Here is a 19,023-nt window from a genome sequence, read left to right as displayed (position 1 = left end):
GCTGGAGTGGAACACGGGCCGCTGCGGCAACAGCCCTGCACATGGGGCGCCCGCTCCATCCACCAATCCACCGAAGCCCCATGAAGACATGGAGTTTAATAACTGTGCTAGAGCTGGTACTTTTTCACTTCCAGATTACCAATTTACACAGTCCATATGTGCAGGTGGTGTCGTAAGGTGAGCGGAGAAGGTGTGTGTGTGCGCACACTCATGTTCACTGCAGTGATTTTACTTTACATAAGTTTGTCTTATTTTCAATGGACCTAAAACAAACAAGAACTGGTTAACTAAAAGGGTTGCACATCTTGTTCCTATTCTGCTACAGTCAATAATATTAGACAACTCCACTCCACTGGAGCAATGACTAAATAATGACCTTGACTTCTGCAACATTTCCATTTCAAAAAAGCAAAAAAAACCCCAAAACAATTGTTTCTCAACATAAAAAATTAATGATATGTTAAAGAGGTCTGCTTTAAAAGAGCAATAACAATCACATAATTCTAAAAGAATAACCAAAGAAGAATTTGAACCTGTTTAGCATTCAGTCTAACGCTTCATACAGCTTGGTATCCTGTTACCTCTCTTTGATTCTAACATATTTTCATCAACACTGCTGTCTTTCAGACCATCAAAGGAAGCTGTCTGAAATCACTCTTGTTGCCTTTATCTTTGTTCCAAGTTCCTGTGATCAGCATACAGCATGAGGGACAAGTCCTGTTAAATGTGCAGAACAAAATGGTGGAGAGATAATAAGGAGGGAGGGGGGGGGCTTCACTGACAGTTCCCCCAACAGCAGGAATTGTATGACATTCAATGAAGTGGTCTAAGGACAGCAGTGAAATTCTAAACAGTGTAGCAGGCCATTTCAAGTCTGGCAGATGGTTCTATGTATTTTTCATGCTGTTGAAAACCTGTGACTGAGGTTTGGTTGGTTGTCATCCAGAGCCCGGGGACTCTGGGCTGAATGCATTCTACACACCACTGCAGAATCACATGATGTCTGACCTCTCTGTCATGGCAAACTGCCCAGCAAGGAAAAAGGAGGAAGGGGAGGAATGTGAGTGTGTGGGACTGAGGGTTGTGCAGAAAGAGATAGTAAGGGAGAGCGATGCATAGCTGCATGTAAGCGTGCACGTCTGTTCACTGAGCATAATTTGACTTCCCCGCGAACACATACAATTTCACAGCCCTGACCTGTAAAACATACTGTTAGAGGGAAAGTGGGGGAAAATATGAAGATGGAATGATGGAGGGGGAGGGGAGCAGGAAGAAAGGGGAGCAGCCACTGCTATGGATTCATACAATGTTACAGAGAAAGAGGGGGAAGAAAAAATAGCATTGCCTGACTTACCTTCCTTTGGAATGCATCCAATATACCCTGAGTGTATGTGTGTGTGAGTGTGTGTGGCATGCTGGCAGGAAGGCTTTCAGCATATAAATATCACATTACCACACAAGGAAACGCAGGCATCAGTCCGAGCTTCCAGCCGGCCTAACAAGCACGGGAGCTGCTCCACTCTGGAGGTCAGAGGGAGAGCTCGCACAAATGGAATTCCACAGAAACCAGCACTTCTTTTAACAGATAAGTGGCTAAGCTTGCAGCTATGTGATGTGCCATACGCCTATGGTTTTAGTTATCTGACATGTGTTGGTGTGCACACATACTGAGCTGCAGCCTATATACTGTACATATACATATTCTGCTATAATGGGCTTAAATAGGGACTCATAAAGGAGCTGAAAGCTACAATGCAGGACAAAATAAAAGACTGTTTGACCAACTGGATGTTAAACAGATAAAAATACAAAGTAGGCCTCTGAGCACTGATGCAATGACACAAAGACTGAGATAATAGAAATGGCAGATACAGAGCAAAAATGACCTAAAATAAAAATGACTTTCTAATCAGTGCAGTTTGGATTGTGAGAAGAAACATTTAACTGACTCAGCAACTTTATTTTAAACAACATCCAATCCAGACTAGATATAAATGCATTATCAGGGGAGTATGAAGCTTTTGAGATGACTGTGTAATTTTTTTAACCGTCATTGTGATCTGTATGTGTGTTTGTAATTATAGATGATTAATTAATCCATTAGTATTTTTAGTCAAAGCCCTAAAGAATTGTGTGATCACAGATCTTAACCTTTGTATGGAATTAACATATTTGCGTTTGGCCATGTCATTGAGGTAGTTGCGGTCTCTGTCAAGTAGCTGTCCGTTAGTCACTCGCTCTACAGCATGAAACTGGACTTCAAAATAAAAGGTCTGTGCTTAAAAATTCACTGTAGTATTTGTATTTTTTTTAAAACTTGTTTGCAAGTCACATTCAGAATGGGCCCCCGACTCACCAGTTGGGAACCTCTGGTATAATGTACATTTTGTTTGCTGTTTTATATGTGAAGTGTTGTCTTTAAAATTGCAAACTATTTTGCATTTAATGTTTGGCATTGTACTGTATTGTCTGTTAAAAATTTCCTGCCCCGAGTCCGCAGATGTAAATTGACTCAACATGTGTGTTGTACAGGGCCCTTGTTAGATTAATAAACTAAACTACACTAATTCTACAATATTTTACTAAAACATAAATGACAGATTACATTTGTCTTCTGCTGTTCTATCAGTGTTCCTTCTGGGCCCACTCCTAATGTATTATATACAGTATATGTGAACTACTCTAATTCAGGCACTAAAATGTATGCAGATGATACTGCTACATACATTAACCAATCAATCGACCAATCAATTTATTTCTCACATGAAATCATACAAGGTACAACTCCCGTGAAATGCGATCCTCTCAGTTCCTTCAACATGTGCATTACAATTTAGTCCCTTTTTCCCTCTTCTTACGTTGTCAGCTACTGCTTTATAATCGCCCATAATCGCCCATGTATTACACTGGCTGTTGTGCTTGTGTTTATGGCATACAGGTTGGTTCTGGTAATGCATGGTTTCTGGTTTTGAGATGATTTAACTGTAGTTTTGGATGCAGTTGCTTCTGTTGTTTTACAAATTAAATCTACCGACATCAGTGACATTGTCAATGAACATGACACCGAACATCCTGGAATATGCTCCAAACTGCGTCGTGTAGCACAGACTGTAGGGCGGCCTCTGACTGGTCTGACTATATCCTGACATTTCGCGCCATTGAGGGCATGCATCATAACTTTTTATACATTCTGACCTTAACAAGATGGTTGCATGCCAAACATGGGCAACAATTCTGCTCTGATGCCGCCTCTAAAGAGCATACAGCAGTGATCCAGAGCGTCCATTTGCCTTTTAGCAGAGGGTGAGCGGGAACAGAACAGCTCTCAACACTTCCACTGCTACACCAGTCCACATTTAACAAAAAGCACACGCCTCCTCCTTTTTTCTTGCCAGAGTCTATTGTTCTGTCGGATCAGTATATGGAAATTACAGTTCCTGATATCCGTTGGAAACTGATGTGGCCATGGGGGTCTTCCAGATCATCCAGTGCTTGTACAATGGCTAGTAGGATACTTGGCAAAGACAATCCACATGGCCATGATCCCTACCCCTCTCTTGCCATGGTGCCTCTCCAATGTAGAGGTGGATGGAGAAATTGCAGAGCTTGACATTAAGCCTTCTTATCAACTTGTACAGTAAGAAAAAGCACAACCAAGTTTGTAAAATAGATGTCACAGCATAAATCTGCAGAATTTTGGCATTGTTTCCCATACATTGGCTTATTTGTGGCAGCCCGCCACAATATCAAAACTGGCCATGACATACTTATTTTCTATTTTTCCTTTTTTTTTTTTTTTAAATGTTTTAATCACCATAGCCGATAAAATTTGTTACTTGAAAAATGCATTAATTTGGCTCTGATGCTGTCGCCTCTCTCTGTCAGCAGTCATGGCTCTCGGTGTCACTCAATGTCCCATCCAGCACAGATTGGTTACATATCATGAATAATGGCCTATCAACACTGAAGGCTGCTGTGCCTCTGATGGGCAAAGATGAGAGCGGGGGCGGAGCTGCTTCGGTAAGCGAGCGGTGGTGTGTCTCGAACGTAAGGCAGCAGATATTACTGCAGTTGTGATAAACATCACAATCCAATATGCTGAAGCTGAATCTGCCCACAATTTGATTGGGACTAAACACTGCAGTGTGTGTGTGTGTGTGTTTGAGAGAGAGAAAGAGAGGGTGGAAGGTGGACTATTGCACACAATGTTTCTGTAAGTTAGGCTTTTACTAGCTTACTCTGAACAGTGCCTTGTCACTTTTTGATGCATCACTACTACTTTCTTTGCAAATGTAATGCCTTTAGTACCCGCAGGTAGAACGCACATAAATGGGGTTGGTAAATCATTCCTTATAAAATTACTTGAACTCAGCTGTTTCTGGGGTTGACTGAATATGGTAGAAAAAAATGCTACATATGCTAAATACCAGAATGCATTTTTTTCTTCAGTACATTTTCTGTATTGATCAATATTCTGCAAGATAGATGGGAAGCTTTGACAGGGCTTATGTGGACTGATGGTTTCCAGTTGACAATCACTGTTAGGGAACAGCATACCTATAGCTATGTAGATGATACAGTTACATACATATACTATATTCAGATACATTTGCATACCTACACTGTATGTAGATAATACTCTATGCAGATGATACTGTTGCATATATAAATATACTGTATGCAGATGGTACTTTGTAAAGATAATCATTTTAGTCCAACACTGGTCACATATAATGTCTTGTTCTTGACTCCTGGTAATGGCCCTTAAGGCTAATTCATAGACTAATTATGAGACTGACTGATTAAAGACAATGTACTTAAATGTACATTGGAATGGGTGTTTGACAACGTTTGAAGGACCATTTTCTTAATGTAACACTATTAATGGTGCACATGTGATGAACACAGCATAACACAAATGTGATGTTGTATGCAGAATGTATATGATAAATAATGATTATGATGTACTGGACTTAAGACACCAGGAAGACTAGCTGGTGCAATGGCGTCAGCTAATGGGGAGCCTTTTGAATAAATAAATAAATAATTAATACATACATACATAGATAATTAAAAACTGTATGCAGATGATACTGTAAGAGAAATCTGTTACATACAGTAGGAATGTCCAAACAAGGCAGGGGAAGGCAAACAACCTAACATTAGGATGCAAGTGTTTTACTGCACTGCTGTTATGAGTCTATAGACTCTTTATGTTGCTAAAACATATTCTTGTTGTTAAACATATATTCTTCTATTGATGTTGTAGAAGGGTAAAAATATCCCTAATGTGAATATGTGGCTTGATGATGTTGTCAGTACTCTCGAGGTGGAGAGGATCAGATACATTAGAAATGAGCGAGTGGATTTATTTGACACCATCTGGCAACCTTTTATCGATATCGATACCCTTCGATTTTGTTTAGGTTGGGCGAGTTGGGTGCTTTGTCTTTTTGTTTTCTTAGTCTCTTTTTTAATTATCTTTTTAAATTTTTATATATTCCAAGAAAGAATGGTGTCTGTATCAGTTTTGTAAACGCACTAATTAGCTTCATATTGCATTTGTATATTAACCACCTAATTTCTTTATTTGTATTTATTTACTTATGATCTGTGCCATCTGACACCTCTCTCAATAACTAGAACATATTCTTCAATTAGTTGTTGCTACACTAGTGCTACTAATTATTGATTAGTGTTGTTATTAATGTCATTGGTTTTTCAGCCATATTGTGACTTTTTCATAGCAGCAATTTTAACTTGTCACAACAGGGGAATAGTTTAGCTGTTACTAATAACAGTAACTCCTTTACTCAAGTGCCCAAGTGAGCCACGACAGCAAGAGATTGAGCCAGCATGCACAACACCAGGACCCTGAAGCTATACAGCCAAATGTAATCCAGACATCATTAATTTTATTATTAAGACCAGTGCTTCTCCTACTGTGAGATACCATAATGTCTTCAGTAAAAAGAACTGCGTGCACAATTCTTCATTTCCTTTTAATTTATGAAATACAACTATGTTAACATAGCCTGTGACTGGATTGTGACCTACTGATCAATAAAATGTGAAACCTGAGTCTAGACCATTTGGGGAACACCGCTATTAACCATACAATACAAGCCATGCCTCAAATATATGTCTATCTGATACATAAGTGCCAGGGGACCCGCTCCATGTTAGCCTTCAACAGACCTGAGGTTAATAAAACACACTTATCTGCGAAACATTAGGCTGCATCACTGTTCAATAACCTCTGAATGTTGCAACTTCCAGACTGCATTACTATGTCAACATTTCATCATCAGGAAGTTCACAGGGTCCTTTGATTAGATACTATATGTACGGATCAAACACGTACACACAAAGCCTTTAGTTTCTTGCCCTCATTATCATTTCACATGAATCAGTACAGCTCTGAACAGTCACTAGATGTTCTCTTGGCATTCCTGTACAAAAAACCAGACCTCTCTGACGTGTATTCACGAAGACGTGCAGCTCTGCAGCTGGTGTTATGGTCTCTGCGACAGAGAAATAAATCAGACCCTTATTAAGAGTACGGATTGATCCAATCAATTTTTTCACCACAGGAGTGTAAGTTGATGGTGCAATTCGAGCCCTGTATGGGGTGTGATGTGCCTTAGCCTGTGCTGTGAACCCTGTTGAAGACTGAGAATGTGCACGTGTAGATAAATGTTGTGCTCAAAATATAGTAATGCTTCATTTTCCGCACACTTTTAAAATATTGGACGGTGGAGTGTCATTTGCATGTGTGAAGTAAACCATCTGCAGCGTTCCCACCACCCATAAACCTGCTTAGCTTGGCTGGGGCTCTCTGCTCATCCTTTTTAATTATGTCACTCTGCCTCTTCCAGCAAAACATTCTAGTTTTCAATCTGTAACGTACCTATCTCATCCCCCCCCCCCCCGACACCCCCAACCCTGGCCTTCTGCAGGCGGCAGGTCAGGCGTACATCTCCACCTACTGCTGAGTGAGCACTGAGGGGGGGAAGGGGTGGAGAGACAGAGCACAGATCATAATGGCTGGCCAATTATCAGTAGTACGGGGGGCTGGGGAGCTGGGAGGAGTGAGAGATTATGGGGAGAATGGATCAATACACCAGTCAGTTTCTAATGAGGGAAAGAATTGGTCCAAGTCAAGCAGATGGAGATCCTGCTCAGCCCGGGGTGGTCTTTCTACACTGTCAGCAGGGTATCAGGTTTGTGGTGCAGCTTTGTACAACAGCGCCCCAACAGGGGAACAACTGCCATCGCATGGGATCAGTGATATTCAAATATTTACAACATTTACTGCAGTTATGGTGTTTCTCTCATGCTCTCCTGATCCACCCACATTCCACTTTCTCTAAATATTTCATACATCACGAGGGGCAGATTTGAAAGAGCCTCAAGAATAATGGCTGTCTGTCCTTCACCGCCACCCCCCATCCCCCACCCCCCCTTTTAACCACCCACAACTGCCAGCACAGGACAGTAAATCCTACACCTCACCCACTCGCCCAGCCCAGCTCAGCTGTGTGCTACTATGCACTCACACAACATGCACTCTTGCCTACATGAAAGGAGGCGAGCTTAAACCACTAAACAGCGAATAGTCTCGGCTTTTTTTTTTTTTTTCCCCAAAATGGTGACTGGAATAAGCACCAACCAACTGTTCAGCGCCATCATTAGGCCTCTGGTACTGTTGTTCCTCTCTGGTTGCTTCACTATTTTCTACATCTGCCTTCCTTTCTTTTTTTTCTGAGGGGCCTTGTGTTGGGTGGGGGTGTTATTTATGGCTGCTCTGTGCAAGTGGACACACACACACACACACACACACACACACACACCCTTTCACAGGATGAAAGGGCAGTCACACTGCCTGCAAACATGATTTTACAGCCCTGGGTGGAATGAGTGGTGGAGGAGAGAATGAGGACAGAGTACAAAAGGGGAAAGCCCTTAGATTTACAGGTCCCAGCAGTCAGAATGCAAACCATGTAGCAGCACACATTTTTTTCCTCTCTACCCAAACACTGAGAAATAAGACAACTGGCCTAATGCAGTCAGACACATATGTTAAAATGCGTGTGTGCAGAGACGCATGGAAACACAAGTACATCCTGAAAGGGCATCATTGCTTTTTCCGTGGCTCTGTTTTTTTAATTAGAACAATTTTCCAAATGTGATCTGCTCTAGTATCTCATCAACGACTGCGCGGGAGCGTGTGTGTACATGTGTATGAGGGCTTGTAGAATGTGCAGGGTTTGGGCATGTTTGTGCACTGTGGAGCGTTTTATACATTTCCCTGCTTATAGGATTTTACTGCAGACTGGAGTATGTTGAATGAGACATGTTTATGTTTACACACAACATAAAAATAAAAAGACGTAAGCAACACCTCATCAGATAAGGGTGTGTATTTGTATCAAGATTTTACTCTGACTGATGTGGGAAAAGCTCACTTGATACTCTTAATAATCACTAAGGCATTTAAGGTAAATCTCAATCCTTTCTTTCAAAAATATAAATGCTACAATAAACAAACATGTTTATAGTTGAGCTGCTATTCAAAGCCTGGCATTACTTGTATTGTAATTATGGCAGCAACTAACAATTATTCCTATTGTTGAATAGGCTGCTGATCTCAAGTGTAAAATGTCAGAGCCGAAAGAGACATCGTCAGATTTGTTGTTTCAGTACAAAACTGAATTTACTACCAAGGACGACTTTTAAAACAACTAATATTCACATTTAAGAGACTCGTTTGTTTAGCATTTTTTATTTAAAAAATTACTTAGAGGAAGGCGGCACGATGGTGCAGTGGTTGGCATTGTCGCCTCACAGCTTTTGCATGTTCTCCCGTGTCAGCGTGGGTTTTCTCCAGGTACTCCAGCTTCCTCCCACAGTCCAAAGACATGCAGGTTAATTGGTGACTCTAAATTGTCCGTAGGTGTGAATGTGAGTGTGAATGGTTGTCTGTCTCTATGTGTCAGCCCTGTGATAGTCTGGTGACCTGTCCAGGGTGTAACCGCCTCTCGCCCAATGTCAGCTGGGATAGGCTCCAGCCCCCCCGCGACCTCTAACAAGATAAGCACTTACAGGAAATGACTGACTTAAAGGGCTCATGTGTAGGTCTTAGTGACATCTAGCAGTATGAGCTGCAAATTGCAACCAACTAAAACTTTCTGCGTGTGCCAATCGTGTAGGACATGGGTAGTAAACCTGTGGCTCTGGAGCCACATGCACCTCTTTCGGCCTTCTCCAGTGGCTCACTGTGGCTATTTTCTAACATTTTCATTTTCATTTTCCGTTGTCGTAAGCCTTGTGTGATTCTTCCATTCTCAACTGTAAAAGTGTGTAGCTTATACACTGAAGAAAAAAAGTTGTTACATTTCATCAACTAAATGTGCGTCATACGATCTGTCGCTTTTCCTTTAAATTTTGCTGTACATCAATTAGCAGTGGCTAGTCTAAGGTCTCCTTAGCTAAGCTAGCTAAGGATTAAAATAAAGTATTTAACAGTGCACAGACATATTTGTTTCCTTTTACTGCCAACTCTTCAAAGTTCAAGTGCCAAACAATCATAAACAGCCCACTGCAGAGTAGCCACCTTGTGGTAAAACAGATTAATAAATGCTTTTTTAGACTTATTAGTAATGTTGATGCATGAATTCAGACTTCATTATAAGGTTCAAATGTGTTTTGTGGCTCCAGGCAGATTTATTTGAGAGCTTTTTTGGCCAAAAATGGCTCTTTAAATACTAAAGGTACCCAGCCCCTGTGTTGGAGAACTACGGTGGCTGGCGCAAAAACGTGAATGGCCCTATCTTAAACAAGTGTTTCTTCATCCTGGGTTACTGTAGAACAACATGGCCGACTTTGTGGTTGAGGATTTGCTCCGTACGTAGACATAAACATCTCATTCTAAGGTAACAAAAACACAACGATTCTTAGTTTCAGGTGATTTTAAACTAATTAAAATAAAGCTATGAATATTTTATTCCACTCCTGCCAAGACACCCCACTAAATCCTACACGCTGGACCTTTAAACGATGAATGATGATCATATTAGTGGCAATTTATTTTGTAATCTACTCATTGTTTCAGCTCTAATCATAACAAACATATAATATACTCTAAAAGGATGAGACCAGTCGACCTCAGACATAACAGTCTCTCCCAAAGCCGGAGGCAAAACAGCCGAGACGAGGATGGCAATGTAATTAAGTTTTAACATGTTCCATTGACAGCGAATGAGAGAACGACTCTATGTTGACTTAATGGAGAGTGGGGTGTATTTTCCACTTCATATTTGGTAAAACTGCAATTAATTAAATCAATTTGAGTGTAAAAGCTAAAAAAAAAACCCTTTATGAGTCCAAAAAGGGGCAGCACTGACCATACTGCCGATGCAGCACCACCTTGCTTTGCCACATCACATGTTCAGAGTCAAACCAGAGTCCTTGTAACACTCTGGTTAAGGATGGATTTAAGTGTGATGGGGGACATAAAATGAAAAGCACAAAAAGCAGCAGTAGTCTATTGTTTTATTCCTAATTGTGTTTACGTCTCCTGTAGCTGTGAGACAACACACACCCTTCTTTGAATGTATGCTGCATAAACACAATAAAACTAATAGGGCGATGCCAGTGTGGTGTGTGTGTGTATGTATAAACCATCTTGGTTGGCTGGAACTGGTATAATGAGAGCTTAGAGTCAGTGGTTAGTCCTGTGGTGCACACTGCCTCTAGTGGGGAATGCTGTAAGCTGGCAGGGAGATGCTGGTGAAAAGGTGCAGTCTGACCTCTGCTGGTAAGAGATGATATTGCAGCAATTTTACACAGAGGTCACAAAATGCATGATCAACTCAGTCAAATACAAAATCTCTCTGTCAAATTTCCAAGACATACAAGGGAAAGGGTGTAGGAAGAGTTATAGTCATCCTCCTAGCATATAAAACTGTGTTTCACTGTGTGTGTTTTTGTCCTGCACTGTGTGGTCTTGGATGAAATAAGCCTCTGGATGTCTATAAAATCACAATGCACTATCCAAGAGGTCTGTGTGTTTACCTGTGTGTCAAAATTTCCATGATGATGCTCATTAAATTCTTACAGTTCCAATACAATTTCATGAAGAGACAAAATGTGGGACTGAGGGACTGGACAAGCCAAAATGAGGAGGAGGAGGATAGGAAATAAAAGAGTTCCAGCAGTCAACCCAAACAACAACAACAAAAAACAGCAACGACAGCAAACACTCCGCCAAGTCAGCAAAAAGCCAATCACACTTTTACTGTACTCAGATCACAAAGCATCCAAACACTGACACTCAGTAACTTCACACAGCATCACAGTGGTTCTGTGTGGCATCATTTCAAACTTGTATTCAAGTCTTTCTGTCCATCACCTCCCCTTGGGTCTATTTAGGGTTATAATGGCTTTGATTTAAATAAAACATTGTAGTTGTCTTTCCCAGATAGTTTTGCTATGGTGCCTTGTCCTGGTTTCTGACCTGTATTACCACCCACATCTCTGATTTGTTTGACAATTTAACCCTTTGAAACCTGGAGCAACATCACTTTTCTTGTGCTGCTTTCAGATGCCTTTCGCAAGTATTTACACCTTTGAACCCTGAGCATATTGGCGCGATTTCTTTCAAAAACATGGGGGGAAAAGGGGAAAAGAAACTGGTGAGAAATGTTCCACAAGTTGCAAAAAATAAATAGATTTAGAAAATTATTTTTAAAAAGCTAATTTTTTGGGTCATTTCTTCTTTCATTGCTCATTGCCTTCTTCCCACGTTTTTAAAAGAAACCAAGCCAATTTGCTCAGGTTTCAAAGGATTAATGACGTTTTAGTTATAGTTTGTACTAAGGCCGACCCTGACTAGTCAACTATTTGATGATTCAATCTAAGGAGCATGATTCAACTGCAAATCTCACAATCAAATCATTGCAGTTTCAGGAAAATGTGGTTAAGAAAAGGAGTTTTCCATTTCGGCTGTGTGGGGCTGCTGAAGTCTGATTTAACACAGAACTGCTTGGTTTCTCCCCATAAATCAAGATATATAACCTATTTTGGTGTAAATATATTAATCAGACAACTCACATAAGAACGTAGAGCCTGCAAAGTGCTAAACATTTTTTGAATTTCTGAACAATTCTTTGTCAAAACCAGTGGGGGGAGATCTGTAGAAACAGCTGTGTGTGGCTTCCTGCCTGCACCTCTCTCTGTCTCTCTAAGAAAAAGTCAAAAGTTCTGTTTACAACCACAAAAAGCACAGAGCAACCAAACTAACTGTGTCTTTTTCTTTCTGTCTGTGTATTGATTTCTTTTGCTCCCTTTCCATATTGTAGACAGCGCCACTGCCGCACATACATATACGCACACCTACACACACATCCCCAACACACAACAAACGCTAAGTGAAAGTCTTTAAGTCGTTAAATAAGCTCCCATGACAAGCTTTTTTGTCTGGTGTGTAGAAACTTGACACTAATGTCACAAATAAGAATATGGATCAATGAGAAAAAAAAACAGTCACCCCTGTCTCTGTTGTACTAATAACTCTGACTGGTATAGTGTAATTCTTCACTGACCTGTTCTCTGAACTGCTCCTGAGACAGGCAGTCGGTTATGTTGACGCAGCCCAACAAGCAGCCAGTGGGATAGTCTTTGGGAAACCTGGGCTCTGCACAGGAAACAGAAGCAATTAGAGACCCAACAACACGTGACACTACAGACATCATGTCAGACTTTGTGGCAGATGAGCGCACTTCAATTACAAGTGCTGTTTGCTGTGCAGTCACAGTCTAATTTACTGATTTGCTGTGTGCAGTTTGTGTACCTCTCCTGTAGATGTGGCGGTACATGGCCTCCACCTCAGCTATCTCCTGAGGAGTGGGCTTCTTGGCTGCAGCAGCAATCCAAAGGCGACCCCGGTGGGATGTGTACCAAGTTCGCCCCTCAACCCTACACACACACACACACACACACACACACATAATGCAGCATTACCTCTACTATCATTGGCCTGGCAGAAAACAATCCCTGGATCTTTAAGGTTAACACTGCAATTGTGTTTGTTTGCCTCCAAAGCTCATTTTGGATTTTGTTTACTCCTTACCTCTTGATGCCTTTGACGAGCAGTGTGGCCCACGGTTGGTGCATGCTGAGGCACCAGCCGCCGTCAGACATCTCCTGCAGCTCTTTGTCTTGGAGCCGCAGCTTGTGACGTTCCTCTCCTCCCTTGTCCTCCGCCAAGCTCTTTTCCTGCTTTGTGTTTCTCTTGTAGCTTTCGCCGCCTCCAACATCTACCCACTGAAAAGTGCATTCACTGTCATCATTTTCATTAGTAGAATCTGTGAGAATACCATCTGCACAATTTGCATGATGGAAAAAAAGAACTATGCAAACTGAGGCAACATGTGGGAGAAGCAGCTGTGAGCTGTCAGTGTCAACCAATTTTACTGATTCTCTAATTAAGTTTTATGATGGCACAAATGATTTAAGAAGAAATGCTTTATGTGCAGTGTTGATAATATACCACAGAGTGACACCACTGTTACTCCCAGTGTGAATGATCTACCTCTGGTGCAGACTGCATGATGTTGGGGTTGACCAGCTCTCTGAGGGTCTGCCTTCCACCTTGTTTCCCAGAATACATGGGTGATCTTGACATGGAGTCGCTGTTCATGGCCTTGATGGTCTCATCCAACCTGATTTTCAAACATGTCAAAATGAGCTGGTGTTTTTAGCCTAACTACACAACTCTAATCTGCCCTTGCAGCCTTGATTCAAGCTGTGTCAGGTCATCTTACTTGTTGTAGTACTCGCTGAGGTTGTCTCCCTCATCAATCACTTGTCTGCCAGCAAAGTCCAACGTGATCTTCCTGTCCTTGCGAGAGGCATGGCGAAGCTCTCTCAGCTCCTCTTCCTTCTTCCTCAGCTTCTCTCGCTCACTAGGTGACAACCACTGATTGGAATCAGTGGCAAAGTAGTCCGACTCATCATCGAGGACCTGCGTTCTCCTCACACTGGAGTTTAAGGGGACAGTAAATACATAGGTAAGTGTCTTCTGCAGTAACTGAAATGCACAATTAAAGTGTGGACATTGAACACTAAGCAGTAAATCTATCCATTCTTGTGAAGCTCTTTTCATGAGTGTGTTTTAAGATACCTGTTCCTGTCATATTCCAGCAATTTGTCTTTGTGCTGCACAGCCTTCTCCAAGCCAGCCTTCATCTTGGCCTCTTGGTGTGGGAGATAGTCTCTTTCTCCTCCGTCTGTCACCAAGATAAAAACAAACTTACAGCATTGATCCACATCATTATTCAGATATTTTAGCAGTTAATAACTCTGACTAGTTTTGGCTCTCACCTCCCATAAGCTTCTTTCTTAGCTTCTGGCTTTTGTTGGAGTCTCGTTGCAGAATCTCCTGCTCCTCTCTTGTGCAGACCTGAATCAGTAAAGAACACTGTGTAAAGAATACCGAGAGTGCACTGAAAAAAGAAATCTAAGGACTTAACACACTGACGTACCAGACTTCCACAGAAGAGGCATGGTCCTGAGCCCTCCTGCTCACACACGATGCGACCACAGCTGATGCAGTTGTTGATCAGTTTGTGCTTTTGGGCGAGGCAGTCACAGGCATGTCGACCTGGGAGGAGGATAGACAGCTTGTCTTGGCCTTCTTTAGCGTAGAGATTGACAAACTTACTTTTTTTCTTTGTTGAAGAGGTGTTGCTGCTTTCTTGGGCCTGAGAAAGTAGTGAATGAGGAAAGGAAACAAGACAGGAGGAGAGAAATGGACGAGGTAGATAAGTTAGTACATCCAAAAATGAAATGGATCAACTGCAAATTAACTCAATGTATTGTGTCGTTCTACTCAAACCATGAGAAATACCTTCATAAAGTAGATTATTTTATTGTACTTTATTTAAGAAAGTGACGTTAAGGACTTATGAGTACTCACCCTCATTAGATCGATGGGGGTTTTGACTGCCTCTGGCTCAGGCTCAGTCTGACTCACAGTCGGCAGCTCCTGTTTGTTACGGCCCTTGCGTTTCGACTTCTTCTGGCTATCTTTGGTCATATCTTGTGAATCTAGGAAATGACAGCAAATTACCTTAAACAAACACCATGTTTAGTGCATTTGAGAGAAATTCTGATCTCCCAGTGAATTATTCATAAGACCTTAATAATTAAAATATATATATTTACAATGTTTAGTCATGCCCAATGTATCTTGTGATGTGATTTTATAGGAGGTTGTTAAAGGCTGGGAGGAATTTCATGTACAATCTAAATCAAAACATATTGAATGCCAGACATGAGACATTTAACAGCCTACCTGCTGATGAAAAAGATTCCTTAAGAAGGAAAGGACTTGAGGTATCTGCAGCCTGTATTCGAGTCTTCTTCCATCTGCTGAGGAAATCTTTTATGAACTCCCCTTTTCTCCCATCGGTGCCTTGCAGGAGGTCTCCAACATACTCCTCAATCTCTTCAGCATTTTCGATGGTAAGAATGTATCTGGACAGCAGAATGATACAATTACCATTTAACTTAATAACATTGATTGTCAAAGTGAATGAGTGAAATATTAAAAATCTAAAAAGGCATGTCTACGTACACACTGCTTCTTTATATTTATGTGGCTTACAGCATTGTTAAGAGGTTTGCCTATTTATTACTTCAATAATATTCAAGAATTTGTTTGCTTTATGGATTTTATTTATAACTATTTAGAATACTTCACAAGGCCAAATACATACTGTTTTTTGCTTTTTCTTTTTCATTAAACGATTACTTGTGGGACTTTTTTACGCTTGTATATCATACAGACTAAGTTGATTGCCCTCCGTATCTTATTTATGTAATTAGGAAATGACTGTGAGACAATAATGTCTAATTAGAATAAAAAATAAGAACTAGGAATGAACAATCAGTATGTGTGAATATATTATTTGTCCATATACGTTTTGTCTTGTGTCTGCAGATAATTTAAAGGTGCGTATTAGGCTCACTCTCAGGTTGATACTTGTATTTTAGGTTTCTATTTGAACATGTTTACATGATTTAATGTTCAAAAAACACATTTTTTTATACTGTCTGCCTGAACATACCTGTATTCACCCTCTTTCTGAAACACTAAATTTTAGCACCTGTCTCTTTTAAGCTCCACTTCTGAGAAAGCCCAGTCTGTACCAGTCTGTGGTCAGTGTTGGTCTTTCACATCTGCGCTCTCACATATCTGCACGGCCACTGCAGCTGGGAATGACTTTAATAGCACTGTAGCAGCAGATTCTAACTTCATATGGTATAGTTGTGACATCACAACTTCACTGGAATCCTGACACCTCGGTTATAGAAACAGTTTCTGAATATGGACTATGTGCATTTCTCTGTGGATTGAGCGTTTTGATAAAGCACCTACACTTGCTTTCTATTAAAAAAGACTCATTTTTTTCCAATACGGGCCTAGAGGTGTGCCATATCATCTTGTTCATGATAATACTGATATAAATTTTTAGTATGGTGAAAAATTCATATTGTGATACCTGCAATATTTCCACTCATTGACATATTGACATCATACTGTTACCCACAGCAACAACAAGCATAGCAGAAAATGAAATGAATACCAACTCTGCGGTGGTTCCAAAAAGAGGAGCAGCTTCAGTAGTGTGGAATAAACTGTGGCGTCCTGAATGTTTCATGAACAGCCCCGGACTTCTCAGACTCTTTTAGTGACTTACTACTCAGAGAGAACTCATTCAGCGGCTCCTCTGGCAGCAGCACAGCGTCTCTCCCTCTCCTCTCTCGCCGTGCACACACAAGAATTGGTGTCATCAAGTGATTTTGTCATAAACCTTTGGTAATGTAAACCTACGTGATGCTTGTGGCTCGACAAAAAACTACGGATATGTGAATATGTGATAGTTGTGGTGTCATAACAGCCTGTCACAGGTTACAGCGTGATGATTAGAGGAGAAATGGCAGAGCATAAAGGTCCAGGTGGAAAACAAATCATTTAGGATTTTACTAAAAGAAGGAAATCACCTGTTGATTTATATATATATAGATCCCAGGGGACATTTGTACTTGGGAGTTGTTTAAATGTATAACTCATGGTAGATTTTATTTTATTAAACTATTAATATTGTATACAGAATCTGAATCTCACTCTGAGTTACTGTTGTTGTTCACAAACTTGTTTAGTTTTGGCTAAATATTTGGAGGCAAACTGTCTTTCAAAACCATATCACCCACTCCTATATAGTATGGGACCTTTAAATAATCTTTCTTGTGCCTCTGTGGAGATTACATGATGCTGAAAACATGCCAGAGTGTTTCCATGTGATTATTTAACATTTTATTAATTTCCTGGCCCTAAATTACAAAAGTCAGTTACAAAACTTTAATCATTCACATGGCATAACCGGCACAGATACAAAATTACATAACCAATGATGTGTCACCCCGAAAATGTGATTTACTAGATTTAATAAAGGCTGACAAGTTTGGGACTGACAGCACTGGTGACCCGTTAATTAGCTAGGAAACAGCTAACACACCTGTCAGACTGTCTACCTGCTACTGTGACGGCTGTAATGCCAAACTTATAACGCTGTATATTTAACACACAGACATAACGTTAATTGGCAGTAATTTGATTTAATCCAACCACACTGGGAAACTTAAACCAAGCTAGCAACCTACCAAACTAGCTTGTCATCTGCTACACAGATGTTAGCTTGCTGGCAGAGCTGTCAGCAGTTTAACAGTCATATTTATGCTAACTAACGTTAACGTTACTCACTGCACGATGTCTTCACAAGCCTCCAGCCCAAACTTGTGGTGTAACTGGTCCACACACCACTGCAACAAAGCCTCCGACATTTTTTTATAGACAAAAGAGACTTTAAACTCAAAGCTCAAACCAAATGTAGCTGCGTCTCTTCAAGCCAAAACTGAATGAGAGCCTGTGTTTCCAGCCGGCGACATAACAACGGCGCACACACGAGCGTCCCGAGCTGTGAATTAAGGTTCCCACCAACTGATTTGACTTCCAATAAGAAAAACAAAACAAAACAATAAGCCGTTATTTAGTCAAGGGTCTAAAATAAACATAACGTATATCTTAATTTAGATTCAACAGCTCATTAAACTATAAACCACTTTTTAAAAAAAAAAAAAAAAAAAAAAATCAAAATGGTGTAAATGTGCCTGTTAAACTCAATCACTAGATGGCAGTTTTGTTATGCAGTGGAATTATTATTGAACTGTATTTTGAGAGAAATACATATGCCTTCAGCTGCAACCTGAGATCTGACACTTCACCAGCATAAAGTAATGACTCCCTCCATAATGAGGTGGTATTTTCTACATTGGAAGTCTAATCAATACTACTATACCTTTATTTTATCTTTATTGACAGCAGAAATCAACAAAGAAATCATTAATACAGACAAAACAACAGAGCCAAGAGGAATCGTTTAAATGGAACCATTAAAGGAACACAAATAAATGTTTTGGGTTTTTTTGCAGTTTCCTGTTTTAAAATACTATAAATAAATATTTTGAATGATTAAATTTGAATGTACAAACATGATACTTTGCTAAAATAATAATTGAATTGATTCTACATAATTCTTGAGGGTTTTTTTGTTTGTTGTTGTTTTGTTTTTACTATTGTTGCTGTAGATACCAAACAAAAATTTAAGAAAGATGTGTCCCAATGTATTGCTGATAGGAAAATGTACTGAGTGTAGACACATTGTCAGAAGAGGTGCAGCATTTTTTTTCTGCATACATCTCACACAATTAACCTTTTTTGCAATGTCCTTCTCAAATTTACGAGAATAATGACTTGCTAGATAATAATTATACATGAATTTGAATTGAAAACTTCCCTTATTTTATTGGGATGTAGATATTTGTATGGAAGATTCCAAATATTTTTCCAATTCAAGTTATCAGTGTAGGTATTTATTTTTCCGTGATGGGTCATTC

The 19,023-nt window shown here is 40.3% G+C and overlaps 1 protein-coding gene across 1 annotated transcript in view; it reads right to left on the bottom strand.

Annotated features, from left to right (window-relative positions):
- The window catches only part of trip4 (thyroid hormone receptor interactor 4), a 121,550-nt gene extending 103,546 nt beyond the window's left edge, over positions 1–18,004 (bottom strand). Inside the window, exons 1-11 of the mRNA XM_049597643.1 lie at positions 17,831–18,004; positions 15,359–15,540; positions 14,981–15,111; positions 14,547–14,765; positions 14,386–14,464; positions 14,186–14,291; positions 13,827–14,042; positions 13,595–13,724; positions 13,133–13,326; positions 12,854–12,978; positions 12,606–12,697 (exon numbers count right to left, since the gene is read on the bottom strand). Of these exons, the coding sequence (XP_049453600.1) occupies positions 12,606–12,697; positions 12,854–12,978; positions 13,133–13,326; positions 13,595–13,724; positions 13,827–14,042; positions 14,186–14,291; positions 14,386–14,464; positions 14,547–14,765; positions 14,981–15,111; positions 15,359–15,540; positions 17,831–17,910 (1,554 nt within the window). The 5' untranslated portion in view covers positions 17,911–18,004. The remainder of the gene's footprint in view (positions 1–12,605; positions 12,698–12,853; positions 12,979–13,132; positions 13,327–13,594; positions 13,725–13,826; positions 14,043–14,185; positions 14,292–14,385; positions 14,465–14,546; positions 14,766–14,980; positions 15,112–15,358; positions 15,541–17,830) is intronic.
- Between the last annotated feature and the right edge of the window lie 1,019 nt (positions 18,005–19,023).

Source organism: Epinephelus fuscoguttatus, linkage group LG2 (assembly GCF_011397635.1).
Source record: "Epinephelus fuscoguttatus linkage group LG2, E.fuscoguttatus.final_Chr_v1".
Taxonomy (NCBI): domain Eukaryota; kingdom Metazoa; phylum Chordata; class Actinopteri; order Perciformes; family Serranidae; genus Epinephelus; species Epinephelus fuscoguttatus.
This window is presented reverse-complemented; position numbering and strand designations above follow the sequence as displayed.